The sequence below is a fragment of the Somniosus microcephalus genome, chromosome 16 (assembly GCF_052327205.1).
Source record: "Somniosus microcephalus isolate GS21.2 chromosome 16, FLI_Smic_1.0, whole genome shotgun sequence".
Lineage (NCBI taxonomy): Eukaryota > Metazoa > Chordata > Chondrichthyes > Squaliformes > Somniosidae > Somniosus > Somniosus microcephalus.
The window spans coordinates 45,071,133-45,098,880 of NC_141002.1; the positions used below are offsets into that span (position 1 = coordinate 45,071,133).

Below are 27,748 nucleotides of genomic sequence, written 5' to 3' on the forward strand. Positions count from 1 at the left end.
CCTTTGCCAAGGAGATGAGGGCCACTCCCATGGATGCAGAGGAGCCTGTGGTGGCGCGTTTTGGACCTTCTGGCATCCTAGACAGCTCTTAGTGATTTCTTCGATGTCCCCATCAATGCCTGGCCACCACACAAACGCTCTTGCTAGGTTCTTCATTTTCACTCCACCCAGATGTCCCTCGTGCAGCTCCTTTAACACCTTCTGTTGAAGTTTGGGTGGAATCACCACTCTAGATCCACACATCAGGGTTCCTCGACACACTGACAGCTGTTCTTCTCTCTGCGAAAATGCTGGCAGCGTTGGTTCACCCTGTGCTGGCCATCCCTCCACCGTTAAATCATAGACTCGTGAGAGAGTCGGGTCATTTCTTGTTTCGTTTTCGATCATCGAATTTGTTACTGGTAGACATTCCACTATGGATGAGTGGAACATCTCTACCGGGTCCACTGTAGTCGCTTCTTCTACTATCGGCAATGGCAAGCGCGATAACCCATCAGCATTTCCATGCTGTTTGGACCTTTTGTATTCGATGTCATATTGGTGTGCCCCAAGTAACACGGACCACCTCTGTAACCTTTGCACTGTCATGGTGGAAACGGCCTTGTTAGGGTTGAATATGGACACCAACGGCTGGTGGTCTGTCAGTAATGTGAACTTCTTGCCCTGCAGGTAATGATTGAATTTCTTTACGCCCCACACAAGGCTGAGGGCCTCCCTATCTATTTGAGCATAATTTCGCTCCGCAGAGGTCAATGATCGGGACGCGAATGCCACTGGCCTTTCCGAGCCATTTGGTAACTTGTGTGAAAGTACTGCTCCAATTCCATAGGGGGAAGCATCACAAGCTAGACGAAGAGGTAACGTTGGGTTGAAATGAGCCAACACTTCTTCAGAGGTAATCAACGCCTTGCTTCTGCGAAAGGCCTTTTTACATTCCTCACTCCACTTCCATGGTACTTCTTTCCGCAACAGAGCATTCAGCGGATGCAGCACCGTGGATAGATTCGGCAGAAACTTGTGATAATAATTAATCAACCCCAAGAATGATCTTAACTGTGATACGTTTTCCGGAGCGGGGGCCTTCACGACAGCTTCTATCTTGTCAGGTGACTTGTGCAGCCCCTCTCGGTCAATGACATGACCGCAGTACGAGATCCGTTTTTGGAAGAACTCACATTTCTTGCGATTAACTCGAAGGCCATATTCCTTCAACCTAGTGAGCACCAGTTTCAAATTTGTGAGGTGTTCTTCCTCGTCTTCTCCCGTAATCAGGATATCGTCTAAGTAACACTGCGTGCTTGGAATTCCTTGTAATACCTGCTCCATGGCCCTCTGCCAAATTGCTGGAGCCGAAGCTACCCCAAAAACCAGTCTATTATAACGATACAAGCCTCTGTGTGTGTTGATGGTGAGGTACTGACGCGACTCTTCCTCGACTTCCATTTGTAAGTATGCCTGTGCCAGGTCTATCTTGGTGAAGTGTTTCCCTCCAGCCAACGAAGCAAAGATGTCTTCAATCCGCGGAAGCGGGTATTGTACCGTGTGAAGCCCCGGATTCACTGTGATCTTGAAGTCTCCGCAGATGCGGACCTTCCCCGGTCCCCCTGGCTTGTTACTTGGTGAAGACTTCATGACGGGAACAATGGGCGTGGCCCACTCACTCCAGTCCACTTTTGACAGTACCCCTGATCGTTCAAGTTCTTCCAGTTCTGCCTCCACAGCAGGTCGTATCGCGTAAGGTACCGATCTGGCTTTGAAAAATGTTGGGCTTGCATGTTCTGCAATCTTAACCTTTGCTTTAATTCCTCGCAGTGTTCCCAGTCCTTGCTGGAATACCTCTTTAGCTTCATCCAATATTCTGGACAACCGTTCAGGTTTGACATCTTCCTTTCCGGAATCTACCGTCATGGTGTTTAGTGAATGCCAGTCTATCTTTATTTTCCTGATCCACTCCCATCCCAGAAGTGGTGGACCTCCCTCAGGCAACACATACAGGTCCATCCTTTAGTGATCTTTGTCCTTGTATCTCACCCTGACTTCTATCTTTCCGATGGGGTATACTTTGTGCCCCGTGTATGTCTGCAATACTAGTTCCGTATCCCGTAGGGGAATATGCTTGAATAACTTTTTATAATCATGCTTATTCATGACCGTCAACGCCGATCCGGTGTCCACTTCCATTTTCACTTGGACTTTTGCAATCTGTAGTGTGATCCAGATAGCTTGTCGGTCAGCTTCATTACTCACATTGTGAATTCTCAGACTATCCAGTTCCTTGCAGTTGGAGTGGGAGTCCGAATTCTGTTCTTCCGGACTCTTCCTAGTCACCTCATGTACCTTCCTGTACCTCTTTTGTGGTGACTCATTATTGTTGGTCTTCTTTCCTGACCGGCATACCTTAGCTATGTGACCGAGCTTGCCACATTTCCTACATTCCTGGTTTTTAAACCAGCATTGGTTCTGGTCGTGTGTTGTCTTCCCACAACGATAGCATTTCGTTGTACCCGAAGTAATTTGCTGCACACTGAGTGCCGCTGCCTTTAGCTGCATTTCCGCCGTTCCTTTCGCTGCAGCTTCGTTCGATGCAGCAATAAGGACAGCCTTATCAAGTGTAAGATCGTTCTCTTCGAGCAGTCGTTTTTGTGTTTCTTCCTTCGACATTCCGGACACGAATTTGTCTCTGAGTGCCTCTGCCAGATTTTCCCTAAACTGACAGTGTTTCGCTAGCCTACGCAGTTCAATCAGGTACTCCGCGTTGCTTTCCTCTTTCCGTTGCGTTCTCGCGTAAAATTTGGATCGTTCCACTAACATCAGTGGTGCGGGGTTAAAATGATCCTTCAGGACAGCAACAATATCATCGAAAGTCTGATCCGCCGGTTTAGCTGGTGCTAGTAGATGCTTCAAGAGCCCGTATGTCTTCACGCCCATCGAGTTTAGCAAGGTTATAGCTTTGTCATCTTCTTCTATTTTATTGGCCTCACCATAGATCTCAATGCGTTCCACATACGTGGCCCAGTCTTCTACCTCGGAATTAAAATCGTTGATGTTACCACGCTTAGGCATCTTCCTCTCTTCCTGATAACACCACGGATTATTTCTTTAAATTTTCTTTTTTTTTCAAGATGGCGGTTCCCGCGAAAATGGCAGTTTCCCGCGCTTATCTTCTCTCCCCGCCCACTTCAATGGCGGTTCCCCGCTTCTGTCTTCTTCTCCGCCTAATGGCGGCTTCCCGCGTTTCTTCCCCTGGCGGGAGGGGTACACTTTCCCCACGGGCGACGGCCGCTGGCTTTCAGGTTCACAGCCTGCGCGTCGGCTTCAGTGCTTTCCCTTTTCTCGGCAGGGCAACCGGCGCTGGGTACACCCCGTTGACGGCGAACAGTTTCAGCCGCTGGGCTGGCTCTCGCTCAGTTCCCCTTGCTCGGGCGCTGTCTCTCTCCCGCTCACTCGGCTCTACCGGCGCTGGGTACACCCCGTTGACGGCGAACAGTTTCAGCCGCTGGACTGGCTCTCGCTCAGTCTCCCTTGGTCGGCTCTGCCTCTCCCGCTCGCTCGGCTCCCAATCGTGCCTCCCAGCCCTCTCGCAGTCCAGTGCTTCCCTCCCCGGCTGCGGCTGAGTTTTTATATCTTCCCGCGCCTACGCTCCCGGTCGCAGCGCTTCGTGGCTTCGGTCGCTGCCCGGCCTTTTTCGCCGGTCGCGGTCTAGCTGTCTCACGACGCCGTTGCGTCCCCAGCCTGTCTGTACCGCGGCTTCCTTGCTCCACGCTGCCCCAGTCTCAGCGCCTCTGGGCCCGACTTCTGTCCGGCTCCTTTCCCCCTCGACCGTGGTCGAGTGCACCGCCCTTATCCTCCGGTTATTCTTTTTACTTTTCCCTTACTCACAGTCACCGTGGCCGGCTTGCTTCTCGTGCTGATCGGCTCACTCCTCACCGTGGCAGAAGGGACAGTCAGTGCCTGTTGCTGATGGAAGTCTTTGTCTCTGAATTCTTCCTCCTTTCCAGCTCTGCAGACTCGAGTTTTCTCCCAGCAGAATGACGAGGGCGGTTGCCTCTTCTCGACGCTCGTTAACTGCTTCGGAAGTATTGTTGCCGCAGGGTACGATCGGACTCGTCGCCACTGTAAAGTCTGTGGGTTGTTTAGTTAATTAATACACAGACTACCAGAGTAACTTAAAACAGGACTTTACTATTCGAAGGTCAGGGCGAATCTGCCCAATAAATCCTGCCACAGCACTTATATACCGGTGTGGTCACCGTCGGTATTACAGTATACAGAAGCCAACAAAGTAGTGCAACACCTAAAGTAGTTCTCTTAAAGGTGGACGGTTACATACAATAGTTCTCTTAAAGGTAGACGGGTACATACACTACAGAAACATCTTTGGTTCTATGCTTATAGCATAATGCACCAGATAAGAAGGGTGAAAATGAATTGATATGGTTGAGATATGAGAAATAGAGCCAAACATTTATAATATGTCAGCACTTGAGGCTGCTGTTGTAAGAATATACTTAATTGATTTCAAAGAATGAGATATTTTCCCAGAGATTAGTACATGTGGGGCAGCTTTGCACAGTGTTGAAAGAGCACTACTGATTGCAACTCAACTGCAGAGTAAATAGTCACACAGGTGGCTTGTTTGTGGTTGGTGAATGAAACAATGGTGTTTCACAATGTTTTCCTACAGGGGGCACTGCAATCCAGGTTACTACACATTTCACTGGCAGGGCTGAAGTAATCAGATAAAGATAACACAGAGCTTGTGACCAGCAGGTGCTGGCTGAAAACCTATCAGAACAGGAAACAGAAAGAGGCTATGCAACCTCCAAGCTCTAGTTACAGTCACTGGAGAACATCAATTAATATTAAATGAAGGCTGCAGAGAGGAATTGTATCTAGGGCAGGTTTATCATGGAAAAAAATAAATCAATTCTTTCTGCTAATTAATTTTTTGCTGTCACCTAGGTACAATCTGCCTGTTTTTTCTGCACATTGCTCTACTTCATATCCAGCAAGTTAAAAGCAAACTACAACCTGTGTTTGATGCTGAATGCAGAACCTGCATCAGCTTCTGGTCTTTAATACACAACAGCCACACCCATACGTACGGCCACACATGTGGCGACTCATATACACATATATATATATATAATATATGTGCACAATAATACATATGTGCAAAAGCAAAAATACTGCGGCTGCTGGAAATCTGGAATAAAAACAGAAAATGCTGGAAATACTCAGCAGGTCAGGCAGCATCCATGGAGAGAGAAACAGAGTTAACGTTTCAGGTCGATGGCCTTTTGTCAGAACTGAAAAAAGTTAGAGACGTAACAGATTTTAAGCAAGTGCAGGGGCAGGGAAAGGGAGGGGGGCGGGAAGAAACAAAAGGGAAGGTCTGTGATAGGGTGGAAGGCAGAAGTGATTAAATGACAAAAGGTCTGATAGTACAAAGCAAAAGGTGATGGTAATGGGATAAGTGAAGAAACAAAAAATGAGTCTAGAAGAGGTGTAAATGGGAATGGCAGAATCATACGTGCACATGTCTAACAGACAAAGGCAAAATACTGCAGATGCTTGAAATCTGAAATGTAAACAGAAAATGCTGGAAATACTCAGCAGGCCAGGTAGCGTCTGTGGAGAGCAGTCTAACAGTCAGACTTGCTCATGCATCGCACAGATGTAGCCACACATACAAACCCAAAACAACCTTTCACTCACCAGTGATGATGTGGAATTCAGGTCAGTGGTGTCAGGCAGAGTGCAGATCCACCCCACTCATACAACAAATATATATATATATGAAAATATAAATACACACATATATATAGTTGTATGTGAGTGGGGTGGACATATATATATATCTTGCTCACTTACCCACCCACACCCACAGAGCCACATTATTGATCAGTGACTGAAATTCCAAAGATCAAATTTAAAGTACTGATAATATTCTACAACGTATTGCTGAGCACATCTGTTAATTTCTAGCTGTTGAATTTAAAAGAAACTCTTTTGACGAAGCTCAGTAATGAGAATATCTTGAATTTCCTCTGAAAATTTTTGCTTGCAGTTAAAAAAGATTTATAAAAGCAGTTCACACTCTGCACTCATGATTATCTGGCCTCATGCCAGATGCAGTCCAGGAGCAAACTAATCACCCCACTCAAAAAAAAACTGGTGTTATACCTTCAGAACTGCCACTTAGTTGCTATCTGTCTTCAAGGAACAGACTGCTCTTGTCAAGTAAGGTTTGGCCTTTCGTGTTAAAAATGTTTTTTTCTCAGCTTCAGAAACTGTAACTGTTTATACTCACTGATGGATGCAGTGTTTGATGGTTCCCTCCCTTTCTGCAAGATGGCTTATTTGGAGGCAGAACAGGAACAACAACCACAACCCCCTTTCCACAGCTGAAGATGTTTGCCTTGCTCTCGCCAGAGCAGCCATCACCTGCTTCACTAGCAAAGGGCAGGAATCCTTCTTCCAGCTTTCCATACAATAGCTCCATCCCACAATCAATACAAAGTGCATCCTCCCAGTTAAACCTACACTCTCCTCCTATTCCCAAATTTTAAGTGTACACAGCCACACTTGTTTTCCCTGTTCAGCTACAATAAAAACTCACAAGTAGACTGCTTGTTCTTTATTACCTTCGTGCTTTGCTCTTATCTAGTTTTTCCATGGTGATGTTCTGGGTGTGTGTGGCTACCCATCCTAGAGCTCCTTCTACATGAACTTCCAATGACAGGGAAGAGTGAAGGGGCTAACCTGTGTCTCCAGTACATGGTGCTGGGAATGAAGTAAACCTCAGTCTCCTTATATACAGACCCCGGAAGGTGCTGCACCATGCTGTGAATTCTCCACAGCTGTGGGAACAACTTGACCCAGACTGACTTCTGGCTCTTAGATAGTCAGAATGGTGGTGGGCAAAGGAGTAGTATGGAAGTGTTGCTATTGAGCGAGAAAGAGAGAGTTAGGCATTCGTCTTACAAGATTGCCGCCATCCCGACCCTACTTGGAGCCTCCATGTTACTTTGTTCTCTAATCTGCGGGTGCATAGATGGTTTTAATGTGATCATGGAAGCCCATCCCCATCTCACACCTCATTTGGGTAAGCTCATCAGTAACTATGCCCAGTGATGTAGTAATTGTACAGCCCAAGAACTGGGATGGCAGCTGTCTGAGGGGAATTTTAACCTAAAAAAATGGGTGGGTTAGGGGCACGTGGGTAGTTAAATTGTTAAAAATCGGATTCCCGACCTGAACTTGCCTCCAACCCGCCCACTACCGATTTTAACAGAGGTGGGACCGGGGGGTGGGGAGGGGGGGGGGGCGGCAGCCAACCCGCTCCCAAGAGGCAGGACATCAATTTAAATATTATAATGAGGCTGGAAACCTTTTTTAACCTCCATTTTATTTTAAACTGCATGTGGACAGGTTTTACACAAATCGTAAAACCCGGCAGTTACAGCAAGGCGGGGACTGCTGGATCCAGGAGGTAAGTGCCTTTATCCCTACCTAACCAACCTCCCGCGATCGTAGACCCCCCCACGAGGCCTCCGATTGCCCCCCCAGGCTTACCCCCCCCCCAACGATGATGCTGAGGCCAGCCATGATCTTCCCTTCTCCACCTCGATCATCCAGCCCCGATCCTCCCTCCCCTTCACCCCGATCGTCTGCCTGACCTTCCCCTCCACCCCGATCCTTTTAACGGCCCGGCCCGATCTGATCCCTGGCGACGCCCCCTCCCCCCCGATCATAAGAACGTAAGAAATAGGAGCAGGTGTAGGCCATTCAGTTCTTCGAGCCTGCTCTGCTATTCAACAAGATCATGGGGGTAGGGGAGTAGGAAATGTACTGTGGGGGAGGGGTGTGGGGATCTTTTAAACAGTCTAGGCCAATCCCCGATCCCTCTCTCCCTCTTCTATGCAGCCTAGTGTTGGCTGCAGGCGGGAAACCGAGGCCTCGCATGCAAATCAGGCCCTGCCGTTAAAGTCGGCAGGGCCTGCAGGAAACCCTGCCTCCCGGTTTCCCAACTGCCTCAGAGCCTCCCAGCCCCCAGCCCGCCCTCCTCCTTAAAATCCAGCCCTACATCACAGGATGGCTGGTAATGGAAATGTCACACCGGGCTCCCTTCTGAGATTAGGGTTCAGCAAACTGTAGATAGAGCATTACATGTGCATCAAATGACTTGGACGTGCTCAACGCTGAAACTGGAAGTAAAATGGGGAAATGTCTACATTTGCCAGAACACTTCAACAAGCACTATTAATTCAACAATAGCTTAAAAATACATAAACAGCCTCATCTTTAGAAAAAAGGGAAGGGTGTAGTACAAAGGGAAGGGGGTGAATTAAGTTAATGATTTACATCACAAGAGAAAAAAATAAACACGATTTGTTTTAGTGTGAACTGCAGAAATCAGAACACTAACATCTCAAGTCAACATTTTGGCAGACAAAGTGATTCAGGGGTATGACAGATAGATTAATTTATGCTATTTTTCAAACATTGGACTGAGCAGATGGAGTGAAATGGTCTCTTCGCGTCCTTTTACATTCCTATGTTCCTATCCTCCGGCACGGGCTCGACGGGCTGAATGGCCTCCTTCTGTGCTGTAACCATTCTATGATTCTATAATTTTATCCTTCTCCTCCCTTCCCCACTAATGAGCTGCATGTACTACAGTCCAACTGCAAATCTATACAAGGCAGTGAAAGAGCTTCCTTACTTCTGACAGTCTCCACATTCGACAAATCCGTTTGTTTCTTTGATCGTGGGCTCATACACAAATGCTGGGTACTCAGTGTTGCAGGGCTGGAAGAGGTCCACTTTCCGCTGCTTGTGACCTGTGACAGTTAAAGCAGCATAAACACAAGACTGAAACGTTCAGGATGAAATTCATACCAAATCATTCTTTTAAAAAAATATAAGGGATTAGAAATTCGGGCACGATCATTTTTGCGATGGGTGGGTGGAGGAGTCAAAGATGGGTGGGTGGGAGGAGTCGGAGATCAGATGGGGGGAGTCAGAGATGGAGGGGTGGGAGGAGACGGAGATTGTTGGGTCTGTAAAGAGGTACGCTTGTTGGGCTTGGATGAAACACTCCTGCTCCTCCTGGCCCAAAAGCAGTGCTATAAATGCACTTACATCATGGATCCAACCCTTCCTGCCTCCTTTCACCTGCTGGGTTTCCTTCCATGGTCTGAAAATTAAATTCCTGTTAAAATGGAGGCATGTAGCCTCCTTAAAAGCTTTTACTGACCGACCTGCTTCCTGAGAGCAGATTGGTCATCCGCCCTCCAACCCGCCTCCATTAAAACTGGAGGTGGGAGGGTTGGAGGAGATTTAGGGTCGGGTTTGAGATTTTAAATTATTTTGCTTCACAACTGCCCCCAAACTACCCGTCCTTGGGAGTTAAAATTCTCCTCTCAAAGCCACCACTAAAAGAAGTATCAGCTTTTTAAAAGATAAGATGCAAATTGTACCAATCAATTAGTGGGAATTGTTAAAATATGGGTTATGTTACCCTCCTGAAGAAGTATTATAGAACTCATTAACACTCAATATTTATGGGGTATTCCACATTCATGTAATTTAATCAGAATTTCATTGATTTCCACTTAATGAGAACAGTTTGATTAGTTATTGTAAAGCAATATGGATGAGGATGACCTTGCAGAGGTTGAATGTACAGTCACTTACCAAAATGGAAGACTGTCTTGGCTGAGCGGGTCAAATGACATGTTAACAAGAGAAGACAGCAGGTCATATGATGATCACAGTCAGATGATGGGTGATAAAGCGGATGGTAATGATTCATGGAGAAAATATGTGTGAGAGAGACAGAGACAACAGAATTAGAATTAAAATGATAAACAGAATGCCAGTCAGAGGCCTGAAAAAGGATTCTGTGTCTGAGGGCATCAGGAAGACACACCCAGGAACTGGTGCTCTTGCAGAATATAGATGAGATAATCTTATTTATGTTCTTATACATTTATAAGTAATTTTTGGCTCAGTTTATTCTTTGCTTCAGCATTATTGTCTCTCCAGTTTGTTTCATATAAATATTCAAAATAACCAAGGTTGAACATCAGTGCTTCAACTCCTGTTTTTCCTGGGGTTCAAATTGTCTGTCTTGCTCTACAAGTGTGGAGTTTTTAAAAATCTATTTCATCCTTTCTTTTCTTTTTGAACACGTAACCTCCTCCAGATAGAATGGCGGAACACTCCAGGATGCCAACTCCTCTACAACCATTCTCAGAAGTGTTCCATTACCAATTGATGGATCCTTTTTACTGTGGCGATTTGCTTGTCAGTCTAACAAAGGCTTGATGATAGGTAAATGCCTATAAAGGGCAGCTGGCTTGTCATTGGTATCGTAAGAGATATATCAGGTGATCAAAAGGACCATAATACCAGTATATAACAGGCAGTTTGGGCATTGTAGTCACAAATATCAGGTATGTTCAAACTACAGCAGACTCCAATGGTCTGAGTTAAGTCACAATGCTTACAATATATGGAGTACATAAAAAGCATCATAACCTTACACATACATAACATCTTTCACTTACCATTCACCACATTGTCCACATTCCACAGACCACAGAAGTTGAATTCAATCAAAAATCTGCAACATTTAAAGAGACGTTATTGTCCCTGAAGAGATGTTATACAAGCTTAATTCCACAGATATCCAACAGAATTAGGATACAACAACATTACTCAAGGGACAAATTCCACTGTGTTGCAACAAAAGTCATGTCATCAGTACATGTTATCAGCTTGATAGAAATTATATGAGGCTCTTCTGGGCTCTTTCCCTTTCCCAAACAATGACAATCTCCCTTTTATTGGCACCAAAGAATGTACTTGTCAGTTACAAGAGACCTAAACTAAATTGGCCTGATTTTTCTGAGGCCCATGAGTGCAATGCGCTGGCAGCACACAAAAATAGCCTTGTGCTTGACATCAGTACTGTGTACCTGGATTTTGTCTTCAGCCTTATTTGCATCTCTTGGATGTTACATGGGCAGGCACTGTAGCCTCCTATTGTGAACAGCAAAGATGGTCCAGGAAATAAAGGCAGAGTTGCAAGCCTTAAAAGGCTGTGCATGCTTAAAGAGGAAGATGTGCCTTGGGAAAGCCTGAGGAGGAAAGTGTGAGTCTGGTTGAACATTTTGGAAGCTGTGTGAACATTTTTCAAGTTCACAAACTGCAAAGAAATATTCTGGAGTGCTTCTGTGAACTTATTTCTGCCAAGATATAGTTTTACAATTGGCAGTGCCAAGGAGGAAGAAGTGGGAAAGCAGTATCAAATGCCAGAAAAGAGGGAGGGTTACATATGGGCATCCTGCTTTGATGATGATGTAATTGAGCAGCAGCTGCAGCAAGTGGGGAAAAGGACTGTTTCCCTATCATGGAAGAAAGATCTTGAAGGCAGTGGCTTGCAGGGCATGGCAAGCAGTGGCTGAGACCTTCAGTAGCACCAGCTATACCAACATCCTGCCAAGGACATGCCTGCAGTGCCAAAAAAAAGTTAGTTACCTCACTAGGAGGAGGAAAGTAAGTGTGGATGTTTACATCGATGGAAAATTGTCCGTTTGCCCTGTGACTAAAGCCAAGTGATTCACTGTTTATTGCTCAATTAAGTAACCTTTTGTAAGCATGATACAGTCTCCTTCTCACTTAGGAAACACCCACTGGTTACAGGCCACAGAAACTCCATAAATCAATGCAAATATGTAGGGCTGGATTTTCCTTAAGTTGTCGGGAAGGAGGCGGGACTACAACTTTCAGGTTTTAGTCCTAACTCCATCGACGTCCGGCCAATCGACGTGATTTTCCCTTGATTGACCTTGTTGAGCCTGCCCAGCGGGCTCAGCAGGCCAATTAAGGGCCACATGGCAACAGGTGACATCACAGACTGAAATTTCATCTGTCAAGAGTTTCTGACAGATGAAATATCAGTGTTTCACAGCTGTTTGAAGCTGTCAAGCACTGACAGTCTGACTTCTAACCTGAGTCCTTCTACGCAGACTCAGTTAGAACTGTCACCGACACTGAAAGCTGAAGGCTGTCACTTTTGACAGATCGCAGCCATTCAGCTTTCAGTTCCGGCTGAGTGATGGACTCCCACAGCCTAGAGGAAGAAAGGCTGTTAAGGTAAGTACAGGTAAGTAAAACTTCTTTACACACTTTAGACACACCAAACACACTTACCTTTGCACTCTGCACCCATCACTCACCTGAACACCGACATCGCGACCCCTCCAAGTCCTTCAACCCGACGGCCCGCCTGCTCTAATCTGGTGTGGTTTGGAGCCGTCGGGAATCCCATACGACACCCCTCAAAATAGGGATTAGGCTAAAAACTGCCTGTTAACTACCTGTTAACAGGCAGTTAATTGGCACTAATCCCTTCCCGCCTCGGGTCGGCGGGTCCCAGTGCGGGGCGGGTACCCACCTCCCTTGAAACTTACATGCATGCGGGTTTTGGGCAGGATGGTGTCGGGACCCCCGAATTCGGGATTTTTGCCCGCATGCCTGAAAGCCCGCCTCACGGCACACTGAAAATCTGGCCCGTAACCTTTCTGTCCCTCCCAATCCTGGTCAATGTGTTTGAAAATGTCAACGTTCAGGACTTTCCCGTGCAGATCATAGTGAGATGATGCAGGCCATGAGTACACATGAACATTACTGTTCATGTGACTTTCTGTTTGTCCATCGTTACATCTTCACGGGAACCACACAGCAACCAGAGACCAGGCCCTCTATGGTATCAACAGGGAGCAGCTCATTTGGCACTCCATCACAATGTCAAAACTTGGTGGGAGAGAAATTGTTTTTTATGGCGCCTGTTTTTGGATGAAAAATTAGCGTTGGGAGACCAATTTCCAGGCGTAATCTCTTGTGCCTGACCTCCCCCAGAAGTGTGCTATTGGCAGCCGATGACTTCCAAGTGTCCAGGGCGTTTGCCTGAGACAGGCATTAAATCCCTTTAATATGATACTCAGGGTCCTAATGCCAGTTTTTGGATCCCGTTCCCAAATTTAGCATAAACCGGGAGAAGCATGCGGCATGCATTCTCTGCTCAGTTTTTTGGGGTCTACAGTGGCCTAACCTTTGGTCCTTAAAGGAACCGCTGGAGGCTGGTGACATTTTTTTTTAAACTTATGTTTATGTGGAGCCCGGAGAAGGATTGGTCCTCTTGGCTCCACAACAATACCATGGGCCACTGCCGGCCGGGGCACACTCCCCTCCCATTCGTCCCCAACGCAGACTTACCTGCAGGCATCGATCCTGCTCCTCCTCTTTTTATATATTTGTTCTTAGGATGTGGGCACCACTGGAAAGCCACTGTTTATTGCCCATTCCTAGTTGTCCCGAGAGCATTAAGAGTCAATTACATAGTGTGGAACTGGAGTCACATGTAGGCCAGACCAAGGAGGGTGGCAGTTCCCTTCCTCCTCCACATAGCACGTGTAAAGGATGATCCAAAAGGGAACTTCTTCCTTCATTTTGTGCTGTGTCCGCCCACGAATAACAGGACAAAATAGCCAAATAAAATGCCCTTTAATAAGAGTTTGCCTCACTAAATCTGCTGACTCAAGTGCCAGAATAACTCTTTACCTTTTCACAGTGCCCCCTTTTTATGGGGCAGTTGTTTATAGGCAAAAAATTAGTGTTGGGGGATCAATTTCCAGGTGCAATCTCTTGTGCCAGACCTCTCTACAACATGTGGCTGATGCTGCATCCACAAATTGGGGTGTAGCTTGATGTGACATCAGACACGCATCAAAAAGTGTGCTTGCCTGAGGTGCAGTGCTATGAAAGTTCTCGTCAGTCTGGCAGCAAGTTTGTAGAAAGCGCTCTTAGAACAGAGACCCAACATTGAAGGTCTCTGCTCATATTTCTAATTGCACTTCTGTGGGTGCTCCTGGGATGCTAGGGCTGGGAAGATCATGCAATAAGGGCACAGCAGTTATCATGGGTGACTTTAATCTACATATAGATTGGGCTAACCAAATTAGTAACAATACTGTGGAGGAGGAATTCCTAGAGTGTATATGGGATGGTTTCCTGGACCAATATGTCGAGGAACCAACTAGAGATCAGGCCATCTTGGACTGGATATTATGTAATGAGAAAGGATTAATTAGCAATCTTGTGTGAGGCCCCTTGGGGCGGAGCGATCATAATATGATCGAATTCTTCATTAAGATGGAGAGTGAAGTATTTGACTCAGAGACTAGGGTCCTGAATTTAAATAAAGGAAACTACGATGGTATGAGGTGCGAGTTGGCTAGGATGGATTGGGGAATGTTACTTAAAGGGTTGACGGTGGTTAAGCAGTGGCAAACATTTAAAGATCGCATGGATGAACTACAGAATTTGTTCATCCCTGTTTGGCATAAAAATAAAACAAAAAAGGTGACTCAACCGTGGCTAACAAGGGAAATTAGGGATAGCATAAGATCCAAGGAGAGGACATATAAATTGGCCAGAAAAAGCAGCAAACCTGAGGATTGGGAGCAGTTTAAGATTCAGCAAAGGAGGACAAAGGGATTAATTAAGAGGGGGAAAATAGAGTATGAGAGTAAGCTTTCAGGGAACATAAAAACTGACTGTAAAAGCTTCTATAGATATGTGAAGAGAAAAAGATTGGTGAAGTCAAGCGTAGGTCCCTTGCAGTCAGAATCAGGGGAATTTATAATGGGGAACAAAGAAATGGCAGACCAATTAAATACATACTTTGGTTCTGTCTTCACAACGGAGGACACAAATAACCTCCCTGAGATGTCAGGGAACATAGGGTCTAATGAGAGGGAGGAACTGAATGAAATCAGTATTTGTAGGGAAATGGTGTTAGGGAAATTGACGGGATTGAAGGCCGATAAATCCCCAGGGCCTGATAATCTACATCCTAGGGTACTTAAGGAAGTGGCCCTAGAAATAGTAGATCATTGCTGGTCATCTTCCAAAATTCTATAGACTCTGGAACAGTTCCCATGGATTGGAGGGTAGCTAATGTAAACCCACTGTATAAAAAAGGTGGTAGAGAGAAAATGGGGAATTATAGACCGGTAAGCCTGACATCGGTAGAGTCCATTATAACAGATGTAATAGCAGAGCACTTGGAAAACAGTGACAGGATCGGACAAAGTCAACATGGATTTACAAAAGGTAAATCATGCTTGACTAATCTACTGGAATTTTTTGAGGATGTAACTGGTAGAATAGATAAGGGAGAGCCAGTGAATGTGGTGTATTTGGACTTTCAGAAGGCTTTCGATAAGGTCCCGCATAAGAGATTAGCGTGCAAAGTTAAAGCACATGGGATGGGGGTAAGGTACTGACTTGGATAGAGGACTGGTTGGCAGACAGGAAGCAAAGAGTTGGAATAAACAGGTCTTTTTCCGAGTGGCAGGCAGTGACTAGTGGGGTACCGCAGGGATCGGCGCTAGGACCCCAGTTATTCACAATATATGTTAATGATCTAGACGAGGGAACTAGATGTAATATCTCCAAGTTTGCAGATGACACAAAGCTGGGTGGGCGTGTGTGCTGTGAGGAGGATGCAGAGAAACTCCAGTATGATTTGGACAGGTTGGGTAATTGGGCAGATACAGTATAATGTGGATAAATGCAAGGTTATCCACTTTGGTGGCAAAAACAGGAAGGCAGATTATTATCTGAATGGCAATAGATTGGGAAAAGGGGAAGTGCAACGAGACCTGGATGTCCTTGTGCACCAGTCGCTGAAGGTAAGCATGCAGGTGCAGCAGGCGGTTAAGAAGGCAAATAGTATGTTGGCCTTCATAGCGAGAGGATTCGAGTACAGGAGCAAGGATGTCTTGCTGCAGTTGTACAGGGCCTTGGTGAGACCACACCTTGAGTATTGTGTGCAGATTTGGTCGCCTTATCTGAGGAAGGATGTTCTTGCCATGGAGGGAGTGCAGCGAAGATTCACCAGACTGATACCTGGGATGGCAGGAATGACGTATGAAGAGAGATTGGGTCGATTGGGCTTGTATTTGCTAGAGTTTAGAAGAATGAGAAAGGATCTCATTGAAACTTATAAAATTCTAACAGGACTAGACAGACTAGATGCAGGAAGGATGTTCCCGATGGCGGGGGAGTCCAGAACCAGGGGTCACAGTCTAAGGATAAGGGGTAGGCCATTTAGGACTGAGATGAGGAGGAATTTCTTCACCCAGAGAGTGGTGAACCTGTGGAATTCTCTACCACAGAAGGCCGTTGAGGCCAATTCATTAAATATATTCAAGAAGGAGTTAGATATATTTCTTAAGACTAAAGGGGTCAATAGATATGGGGAGAAAGCAGGGACAGGGTACTGAATTTGGATGATCAGCCATGATCTCATTAAATGGTAGAACAGGCTTGAGGGGCCGAATGGCCTACTCCTGCTCCTATCTTCTATGTTTCTAATATCTATTAATGAATATCCAGACATGAGCTACAAACTGGAATCTAATCAAAAGTTTGGATGATTTGTATGTAGGATAATGAATGCTTGGGAGTCAGATACGGCTGGAATGTAATCAAGGGTTGCAATAATTTATATATCGAAGTAATGGATATTTAAGACTGAGTTAATGGCTGGAATGTTATCAAGTGGTTTAGATAGTTTATACATAGAATAGTGGATACCCAGGAATGAGTTACTAATAAAGAGTTCAGGTGGTATATACACTGAATAATATGTGCTTTGTTTCCAAGCTTCTTCTAATGCTGTTCTCTAACCAACAACAGGAAATGTGTCAGCCAACTGATATTTTTCCTTCCCTGTAGGGAACTTCCTCACCTATATCTATCAATGCCTCTTAAATTTAAAACTCATCCTACAGAGTAAGTATTGCACAAACATTCTACCAATGCTTGGTACAATTGATTGGCGCACCAACGTCCTCCACTTGTGGGCTGTCCACACAAGTCATCATTGCCAAGAGTTGATGGTGAGCAATAAAATGATATTTATATTTATTTGTTAGGAGTCTGATTGTTAGTACTACCATAGCAAGATGACTATCCAAGAAGAGGTGAGATCATTAAAAGATGCAAGTGGGATTGAAATTGAGGATCAGCATTAAACAGTAAATATTCTGATTGATTGCTTACTCAAAGAATTCACAGGGAAGACACAAGCAACGTGGCCCCTCCCCTAAAAAAATACAAAGGCAAAATTCAAGGCTTTGTTATAAAGGAGATGGAAGTCTTAGACAAGCTGAAAGGGCTTAAAACAAATAAATCCTCAGGGTTAGATGTTATTTATCCCAGAGTGTTAAGAGAGACTAGAGAGAAGATCTGTGAGGCATTGACAATCATTATGATGGAGTCAATGGACACTGGAAAGGTACCAATAAAAGAGGAAACTGGTTATGTGGTGCCCATTAAAAAGAGACAAAATAGACAAAGACAATCACAGATCTATTAGTCTTATTTCAATTCCATTTAAAATAATGGAATCAATTATCAGGAATAAACTTTAAGATTATCCGTACAACTGCCTAATGAACAGTCAACACAGATTTAGAAGGGAGGTTCATGCCTGACCAACCTCTTTGATTTCTTTGAGGAAGTGACACCGCAAGTCGACTGTGGCAAACTCTTCAACATTGTATACTTAGATTTCCAAAAGTCTAACTATTTATATGCATGGCTGAAGGAAGTCTTAGCTCTCCTTAGTGTCCACTTCTACTTCATTGCCCTTTTGCTTGGGGGTAAAGAGTTAGGACTCAGAAAGTCAGCAATAATGTATAAGAAATTGTCAAACATGCACAAAATCAAAGGCTTTGCAATGCTTCGTGCTTAATTAATTTTGTAAAACCATATCTTTTTAAGTTAACACTTCAATGGATCAGGAGCTCACTGCAGAAACCTGCTGATAAGCTTTGACTAATACACGTGTACTCCCAGAAATGTCTATGATGATCTGTCTCAAGTGGATATGTGCCCCATATGAATAACAAAAATTTCTACAGGAACATCATAACATTAATAAAATGTTTGATAAATTTTTATGCACAGGGCAGAAGAAAACTGAAAAGGACTGTGCATCACTATAGTCATGATGACATTACATGAAATTAATATAATGATGTGCCTTGGCAGAATTTACATCATTCTGCTGTTGCATGTTCCATTTGCAAACAAATTTTAAAAGTGTTTAACAAATAATTTTTAACGAAAAGTGCCCCTTTTAAACCTGTGGAAGTTAAGTTTGATGTTTTTATACATAGTGGAATACATAGCAGAGAAACCTGCTTCTGAAACATGTACCATACTCATGTCAGGTTTTAGTATAATGTGTACGTACATGAATAAGTTGCTGAGGAGCCACTTCAGAGCAGCAAGGAAAACGTAGAGCGGCTAAAGAAGGAATCAAAGAAGAAATTAGACTGCTACTAAACAATTTCCTCTGTCTATAAAATTACTTTAGCTGTAAAACCACTGTGGATGGATTTAAGAGATAGTGTTAATAGAAGTGAACTAACTATAAAGCCACAATTCTGCTGAAAGGCTCCTTCAATTGTTTTATGCGGGCAGTATCCAAAACTGAATCTGAAAGCGAATGAAATAATAGTGCAGATTCTTTGTTCCCAGTAGAGAAGCTGTGCTCACTGTAATCCCCCATTGTCCAACACGTGCGTCCTTCATTTGCAGTTCCTGCTGGGAATGCAGGAGCACTGAATTTACCCTAATAACTAATTTAGAAACCTTCAAAACATAGCAAAACTGTCAGGAACGAGTGAATCTGTAAAATCTAATTTACTCCAATAAAACATTCTTCTATTGATGGCTGTAGTCTAGAGTCTTGGGGGGATGTGGGGGGAAATTGGTTTGTGCCCCCTTTTAGCTACTTTTAGCGCCCCGAAAAAGTTAGCATCCCCCCACGCCCGAAATTGAATGGTAGCGCCCCAAGCAGGAGGTGGGGCGCTACTGGAAGCGCTCCCCTCCCTCTTGAAGCGCTCCCATGGAATATTACGGCGCTACGTGCAGCAGCGCCACACGCGCTGCCACGTAGCGCCGTGGTACTGCAGGCCTCCCTCTCCTGATTAAAGGGGAGGGGCACTGGGGCCCTGCTGGCTCACCAGGGAGCAGAGTGACGGCAAAAGAACCTGACACTCAAGAGGAGTGCCGGGTTGATGGATTGCGGCCGGCACCCCACAGGAGGAGGCCAGAGGGGGCAGGTGCTGGCAGGCAGCCCCCCCCAAAAAATGGCCGCCTGGCACCTGCCCTTTAATTATTGCCGCCCCGGCCGCAAAAATGCCCCCCTGACCCTGTCAGACATAGCGTCTGGTGGTAGGTCAGGGGTCGCAAGCCAAGTTTGCGACCGGGGCGCGAGCGGGGTGCTGCGTGCGGCGATGATGTCATCATCGGAGGCGCAGCACCACGGGGCGCTACCGGCTACTGCTGCCGCTAACCTCCCGCTGAATTTTGCGGGAGACATTAGCGGCGCTGCGCCCGGGCGCTAGTTGCTTTGTTAACGGGAGGCGCAAAGCAACCAAATTTTTCCCCCCTGTAAGTCATCCAGGATGACTGCAGGTCATCTGAGCTGGCCTCTACTCCATGATGTCCTGGGCATGTCCCCCAAATAAACTACATAAGAAAGAACAACTCATCAGCTATTTACAATCTATATTAATGACTTAGATGAGCAGACAGAGTGTCATATATCCAAGTTTGCTGATGATACAAAGCTAGGTGGCAAAGTAATCTGTGAGGAGGATGTAAAGAGGCTGCAAAGGTATATATTGATTGGGCAAAATGGTGGCAGATGGAGTATAATGTGGGGAAGTATGAAATTATCCACTTTGTAGGGAAGAATGGAATAGCAGAATATTTCTTAAAAAGGTGAGAGACTAGTAAATGTTGGGATTCAGAGGGATTTGGGTGTCCTTGTATACAAATCACAGAAAGTTAACATGCAGGTACATAAGCAACCAGGAAGGCAAATTATATATTCACCTTTATTGCAAGGGGATTGCATTATAAGAGGAAGAAAGTCTTGCTGCAATTATATAGGGATTTTGGTGAGACCACACCTGGAGTACTGTGTACAGTTTTGGTCTCCTTACCTAAGAAAGGATATACTTGCCTTAGAGGGGATGCAACGAAGGTTCACTGGATTGATTCCTGGGGCCGAAAGCTGATAAATCCCCTGAACCTGATGGCCTACATCCTAGGGTTTTGAAAGAGGTGGCTATAGAGATAGTGGATGCATTGGTTGTCATTTTCCAAAATTCCATAGATTCTAGAACGGTTTCCGGGGATTGGAAGGTAGCAAATGTAACCCCACTATTTGAGAAAGGAGGGAGAGTGAAAACAGTGAACTACAGATCAGTTAGCCTGACATCAGTAGTAGGGAAAATGCTAGAATCTATTATTACGGAAGTGGTAACAGGGCACTTAGAAAATAATAATAGGGTTGGGCAGAGTCAACACGGATTTATGAAGGGGAAATCATGTTTGACAAATCTGTTAGAATGTTTTGAGGTTGTAACTAGCAGAATAGATAAGGGGGATCCAGTGGATGTGGTGTATTTGGATTTTCAGAAGGCATTCAATAAGGTGCCACACAAGAGGTTATTAAACAAAATTAGGGCTCATGGGATTGGGGGTAATATACTAGCATGGATTGAGGATTGGTTAATGGACAGAAAACAGAGAGTAGGAATAAACGGGTCATTTTTGGGTTAGCAGGCTGTAACTAGTGGGGTACCGCAAGGATCAGTATTTGGGCCTCAGCTATTCACAATCTACATCAATGATTTGGATGAGGAAACTAAATGTAATGTATCCAAGTTTGCTGATGATACAAAGCTGGGTGGAAATGTAAGTTGTGAGGAGGATGCAAGGAGGCTTCAAGGGGATATAGACAGGCTATGTGAGCGGGCAAGAACATGGCAAATGGAATATAATGTGGAGAAATGTGAAGTTATCCACATTGGTGGGAATAATAGAACAATGGTGAGAGATTGGGAAATGCTGGTGTTCAGAGGAACCTGGGTGCCCTTGTACACGAATCACTGAAAGTTAACATGCAGGTATAGCAAGCAATTAGAAAAGCAAATGGTATGTTGGCCTTTATTACAAGAGGATTTGAGTATAAGAGTAAAGATGTCTTACTGCAATTTTATAGGGCCCTGGTGAGATCACACCTGGAGTATTGTGTACAGTTTGGTCTCCTTACCTAAGGAAAGATATACTTGCCATAGAGGGAGTGCAATGAAGGTTCACCAGACTGGTTCCTGGGATGGGGGGATTGTCCTATGAGGACAACTTGAGTAGACTAGGCCTATATTCTCTAGAATTTAGAAGAATGAGAGGTGATCTCATTGAAACATTCAAAATTCTTACAGGGCTTGATAGGGTAGATACAGGAAGGATGTTTCCCCTGGCTGGGGAGTCTAGAACCAGGGGTCACAGTCTCAGATTAAGGGGTCGCCATTTAGGACTGAGATGAGTAGAAATTCTTTCACTCGGAGGGTGGTGAATCTTTGGAATTCTGTACCCCAGAGGTCTGTGGAGGCTCAGACATTGATTATATTCAAGACAGAGAGCGATAGATTTTTGAATATTAAGGGAATCAAGGGATATGGGGATAGTGCAGGAAAGTGGAGATGTGGTCGAAGATCAGCCATAGTCTTATTGAATAGCGGAGCAGGCTCAAAGGGCCAAATGGCCTACTCCTGCTCATATTTCTTATGTTCTTATAAGAGGGCTGTCCTTTGAGGAGAGATTGAGTAGAATGGGCCTATATTCTCTGGAGTTTTAGAGGAATGAGAGGTGATCTCATTGAAACGTATAAAATTCTTAGAGGGCTTGACAGGGTAGATGCTGAGGGGCTGTTTCCCCTGGCTGAAGAGTCTAGAACTAGGGGGCATAGTCTTAGGATAAGGGGTTAGCCATTTAGGACTAAGATGAGGAGAAATTTTTTCACTCAGGAGGTTGTGAATCCTTGGAATTCTCTTCCCCAAATGGCTCTGGATGCTCAGTTGTTGAGTATATTCAAGACTGAGATCGAAAGATTTTTGGACACTAAGGGAATCAAGGGATGTGAGGATAGTGCAAGAAAGTGGAGTTGATGTAAGAGTTCAGCCATGATCTTATTGAACGGCAGAGCAGGCTCAAGGGGCTGTATGTCCTACTCCTGCTCCTATTTCTTATGTTCTTAGGAGGCCTGAATGCAACACAAGAAGTTGAGGCCAGCACAGATGATGCAAAATGATTCTGGATAGATCGGAAAACTTATAATTCAAACAATCCACCTAGTTCAACGTACATTGTTCAGAGGGTGGATAATGTAGCCTCCTGTGTTGCTTCATAATCTAAAAGGTTATAAAGGCAAATACCATTATCCTAGATTTTCAGTTGTTTGTTGCTACTTTATGTTTAGTGCAGCACTCATCCTTCTGTGGCACCATAAATTTCTGCTCCTGTGATACCATGAATGAAGAGTACCGCCCATAATGCATTGCTCCTGTTCTTGATGTCAATCAGTATATAACCCCACCCACATTGGACATCCTTTTTGCAACATAGGGTAAACAGCTCAATAGTTTTGTTAAATAGAATTGTTAGTGGTTGAGTGGGAGCCATTTATACTGCCACCCTAATTCTGATGGAACAAGCAGGCAGTTTGGTTAATTAAGATCGTAGTGATTTTTGGTAAATAAGAGATAATTTTGCATGTTCAGTTGCTGCATCTTGATTGGCTACTGGTGAGACACAACTCATACAAGTCTCATGATGCAGCACTAGTAAGAGTTTTAAACTGAGCACCAGAATGTTATTATGGAGTAGATACTCACACTGAGCATAGGCTGTGATCCACTGTGGTGATTGGTGGATCCTTTGCACATAGCTTGGTAATCATAAAGCTTCACCCTAAGATTAGAAATAAGGACAGGTTTATTTATTAATACATAGTTCAAAATCAAAACAGTTGCTAATTTTGTTAAGACTTGCAGAGAAACCTGGAGACTTGCAAAAGACCACTGTGATAATTATCTAGGCAGAACTGCTGACAGACTGCTGATAGTGAAGCCCATTTAGGCAAGACTTGTGGTAGATTTCAGTGAAATCTGTTAGATTATACTCACAGCAGATCACAGTGAAACCTGCCTGGGTGTTATTAGTGGCAGATAGCAGCAACGTCTATCTAGATTAAACTTGTGTTAGACTACTGTGCCATGTGTTTGATACTCTCTAAAGGTGCCATTATAATAGTTCTGTCTATAGTTGCATTCCCACAATAAATTACTTCCTCCTCTGTAGGAGATGGGATAAATGTAAAAGAAGGCAAATAATCAGGAAAAATAAAATAACTTAAAAATGCTGTTCACTTCTATTCCCACATCAACATTACTCCCAAATATTCCTGGGGAAATAGCAGATGGGTGAATTTTGATGCAGAAGGAAGCCTAACTGCATTAATCAGGGTAGTAGTAGTAGTAGTATCAAAGGGCTGGTGGTGGTGGTGGGGCGGGGGATGGGATGGGCTGGTGGTGGGTGATTGGATGGATTGCACCAAACATTCTCTGTCTTCTTAGTTGTACTTCAGTAGGAGAGAGTCTGTAGTCATAGTCATGGAGTTATACAGCACAGAAAGTGGCCCATCATGTCTGCGCTGGCCATCAAGCCCTGTCTATTTTAATCCCATTTTCCAGCACTTGGTCCGTAGCCTTGTATACTATGGCGTTTCAAGTGCTCATCTAAATGCTTCTTGAATGTAGGTCACGCACTGTAAAATTCTGAGCCCTTCTTCTCTGCCTCTTTGCAATGTCCTGCTCCCTTCTTTGGGTGACTCTGCCAGGTCCTCCATTTGAACATATGCTTTACAAGCACCACAAAAATCACACACCAGCCCTGTATTACATGTACCTGACGAGTTACCTCAGTCTAGCAAAAAAGATCACTACTGCTCCCTTATCCTGCTGCTATAATCTTCAGACATTCTAGGCTTTTTAAAGCCTGCACTGCTAATTTCCAAGCTCCCTGACGCACTACTCCCATGTTACACAAGAATTCTGATAATGAACTGTCAAAGGTCATGCAAGTGAGCTGACTCTGCAAATTATGGTGGGATTAACCCTGCAGAGGATTAGAAGTTGCAAGTCCTGGATGAGGGGTGCAAATCAGGCACAATTGGCCCTGTAGAATTTCGTGACCTCTTTTTAAAAAAGTAACTGAAAATAGCATCATTGTAACCTGGTGGAAGAATATGAGAAAATGGCCAGGATTTCTTGCTCTCTCACCAAATTTTTGGTGGAACTGGGGTGAGGCTAGGATATGAGTGGGTGAACTGTAAGCGCATGCAAATGACAGAAATACTTCATCCAATATATTTTTTGCCATGCGTGCCATAGCAACCTGGATGTCAGCGATGTCTCTTCACCCCTCGTGTCCAGTGTTGCTCTGGCAGCATGAGGGAAAAATTTTAATTTGTAAAATTGTGAACACCTATGCAATCAAATGCAGAATGATTGATTCTACAGGCCAGGGTGGTAGAACAAAAATGTTATAAAACTATTTCTCCATTTTGCTCAGCTCTAGGCCACCGGCACTGCTATGCAACAGCAGACTCCCCAGAAGTGAATAAGGAGTCTACCATAGATAGATTCAAGCAAGAAGATCAGCTAGGGTCAGGGGTGCATCTATGTATGGGAATTCATTCCAGTCTGCAAAAGCAGAAAATCTGGACCAGTAAGAGTTTTAGAGTGGCTGTACAGAGTAAAATTCCAGAAAAGGCACAAGGAATTTTCCTAGTTGGAATGCTTTTCAAATAATGCCAATGAAGACCACAAAATTTGAAAAAAAAAATATGAAAAAGCAAACTTACCAAAGAATGCATCTTCTATCCTCAGAGTACAGACACCTGCACCGACCCTGCCTTCCAGCCAATTATTTTTTAAGAGATCTCAGATCCAGTGAAACCCCACTCCTCAGCAGGCACACATTTAAGTCCTGATCACTACAACAGAATGTGAGTGGGCAATATCTTACTCATTGAACATCTGCATGTTGAGCAGTTGTGTCATCACCGACCCATCCACTTCTCCCAGAAACTTCCCTGTCTGAAAGAGAAAGGAAATGCATGAGGAAATTGCTCAATTAACAAATACCTGACCCAGTTATTCTACTTAACAACCCCTTACTCAGTTATTGTTATTAAAGATTCTTTGCTACTCTCAAACTAACAATCCTAGGCCAACCTACTGCAATTAACAATCTTAATGCCATTTTCTTTTCCAATTTTGTCTCCTTTTCTCAACTCCTCAGTTGGACAGTGACTCACATTGAGGTGCAAGTCTATGGATGATGGCAACACTACGGTATCTCACCAAGTGGCCACTCTTCATGTATGAGCCACAAGACAGTGACGGTGGGCAGGCTATTTGATCATGGGGGCTATCACAGCTGATTCAGATCTTGAACTGATCCAACATCTAAAAATGCAATTTCTAGGTGGTGTTATTGAGAGTGATCAGGAGTGAAAATCTTGGATGATATTCCCCTTCCTAGCCTAGGGGTGCTAAAACTAATTGCAATGCCCAATTGATGTGTCACCAGAGATTGACTAACTCAGCGTAGACTGGGAATTAAACTGGAGACCTTCTGGCATGTATGATTTAATACATCACCATGTAATCAACTAAGCCACTGGTTACATGATGCCATATTTTTAATAACTGATCCTAATTCCATCCACTCTAATCAGTAGTCCCAGGCTCTATCAATTCAAATCTTCAACTCAAGTTTATCCTCCAATGACATATGCCTTTAACATGAGTCAAGAGGAAAATCCAACTACCTGTACGACATTTAATTTAACATTAAGTCTTATGTACCCACCTTGTGTTCCATATGTAAATTTAGAGTGATTTCTGGTGCCTGGTTGAAGTTATTTATTAAAAATTCAACATGATTCTCTCCAAATAGCTTTGCTGAACTCTGATTGGATGAAGAATTATCACCTCAGCTTTGAGTGTAACCAAATATACTGGAATATTCTAGGTATCTGAAATCAGGTTGAAATCCAGCCTAGGCAGGTGGGGTGAAAGTCTCCTCTCCGATGTAGAGTGAAACAGAGTTTAGGGCAGTATGACCCTAATTCCTAATAGGTACAAATCTACAGCACAAAACTGCCAACAGGTGGCACAAATTGGCAAACTCATGATTGCTGTTGAGAAATGGGAATATCATATTGTTGCAGTAGGTAATGCTCTCCTGAAATTGGGATAAGGCTAATTGTTGGTTCTATAAAGAAAGAAAGACTTGCATTTATATAGTGCCTTTCATGACCACCGGATGTCTCAAAGCTCTTTACAGCCAATGAACTACTTTTTGAAGTGGAGTCACTGTTGTAATGTAGGAAACACGGCAGCCAATTTGCGCACAGCAAACTCCCACAAACAGCAATGGGATAATGACCAGATAATCTGTTTTTGTTATGTTGAAAATTACATCTGCATCTAACTTGGTTGACTCGCTTGACACTAGTAATGGGTGGAAAAAGCATTGGGTAGGTAGTACAGTACTTCAAGCGCTTTGAGACGTCCGGTGGAAGTGAAAGGCGCTATATAAATGTAAGTCTTTCTTTTCTTTCATGATACGATGCTAGTTGATGCCCATGATACCCCACACCACTCAGTTGCCTATCTCTGTCATGCTTCCATAGGGTCTGCTGAATCAACCTCTGTCTTTCCCGTGGGTAAAGAGGGCAAGCAAGAGAGGGAGAGACAAAGATTTCTGAATATTATGGGAATCAAGGGATATGGGGATAGTGCAGGAAAGTGGAGATGTGGTAGAAGATTAGCCATGATCTTATTGAATGGCGGAGCAGGCTCGAAGAGCCAGATGGCCTACTCTTGCTCCTGTTTCTTATGTTCTTATGTTTTTAAAGGGAGAGGCAGAGAAATAGAGAGGGAGGGAGAAAGGAAAAGTGAGGGAGAGAGAGAGGAGGAGAGAGAAAGAGAGGAGGAGAAGAAAGAGAGGAGGAAAGAGAAAGAGAGGGAGAGAGAGGTAGAAGTTGTGGAGGTAGAGAGAGAGAGAGAGACAGAAGAGAGAGAGAACATCAGAGTTGTTCCCAGGCTACTCTCATGCCCATCTCCCAGTGCTTTACCCAAGTTCCAGATAGATGAAGGTCTGCCCATTTACCCATTGGATGGCATAATGGGTGGCAAGGGAATGAGAGGGAGGAAAAAACTTTTAAAATAGGAATACATACCCTCAGCAAAGAAAAGGCATTCCATTCCCCACCACTGACATCCCTAACTTTGAAGAGCACAGAAATCAATAAAAGCTAAATCATTACAGACTTGACAAACAGAAGAGAAGGGTAATATTTCATTCTCTAAAATTAAAATGATTACTTTGCTATTGATGCGTTAAAAAATTATTTAAATTTAAAATAATACAGGAATAGAGAAGTGGGTTTAAAACGAATAGAAAAAAACCATGTATTACAGTTCTGACAGTCATGGGATGTGATTCATACATTTGCTTATGTTAACAAGCACTTATAATGTGGCCTCAAACTGATGTTTCTTCATAGCAAACCAGAGAAATTCAGGCAGCTACTTGGACACCACAGCCTGCATAACTTGATGTCTTAGTAGATGAGAAGTGACAAGATGTTCTTGTATAGCTTGTGCACATCAATCACCAGCAGCCAAACAACAGCACGCCAAGAAGCCATTCAGACAAAACCAATAAG

The 27,748-nt window shown here is 44.2% G+C and overlaps 1 protein-coding gene across 14 annotated transcripts in view; it reads right to left on the reverse strand.

Moving 5' to 3' along the window:
* LOC147106116 (voltage-dependent calcium channel subunit alpha-2/delta-4-like) overlaps nt 1–27,748 on the reverse strand; it is an 888,222-nt gene that overhangs the window by 116,220 nt on the left and 744,254 nt on the right. For 7 of the 14 annotated variants that reach the window (XM_086008903.1, XM_086008899.1, XM_086008905.1 and 4 more), the window contains 6 exons: nt 25,036–25,106; nt 22,842–22,917; nt 18,344–18,396; nt 10,578–10,633; nt 9,703–9,723; nt 8,729–8,846 (listed from right to left, as the gene is read on the reverse strand). In XM_086008903.1, coding sequence (XP_085865029.1) covers nt 8,729–8,846; nt 9,703–9,723; nt 10,578–10,633; nt 18,344–18,396; nt 22,842–22,917; nt 25,036–25,106 — 395 coding nt within the window. Of the gene's footprint in view, nt 1–8,728; nt 8,847–9,702; nt 9,724–10,577; nt 10,634–17,145; nt 17,189–18,343; nt 18,397–22,841; nt 22,918–25,035; nt 25,107–27,259; nt 27,307–27,748 lie in introns of those variants that run through there. The other 7 variants (XR_015081361.1, XM_086008902.1, XM_086008907.1 and 4 more) reach the window with 7 other exon arrangements.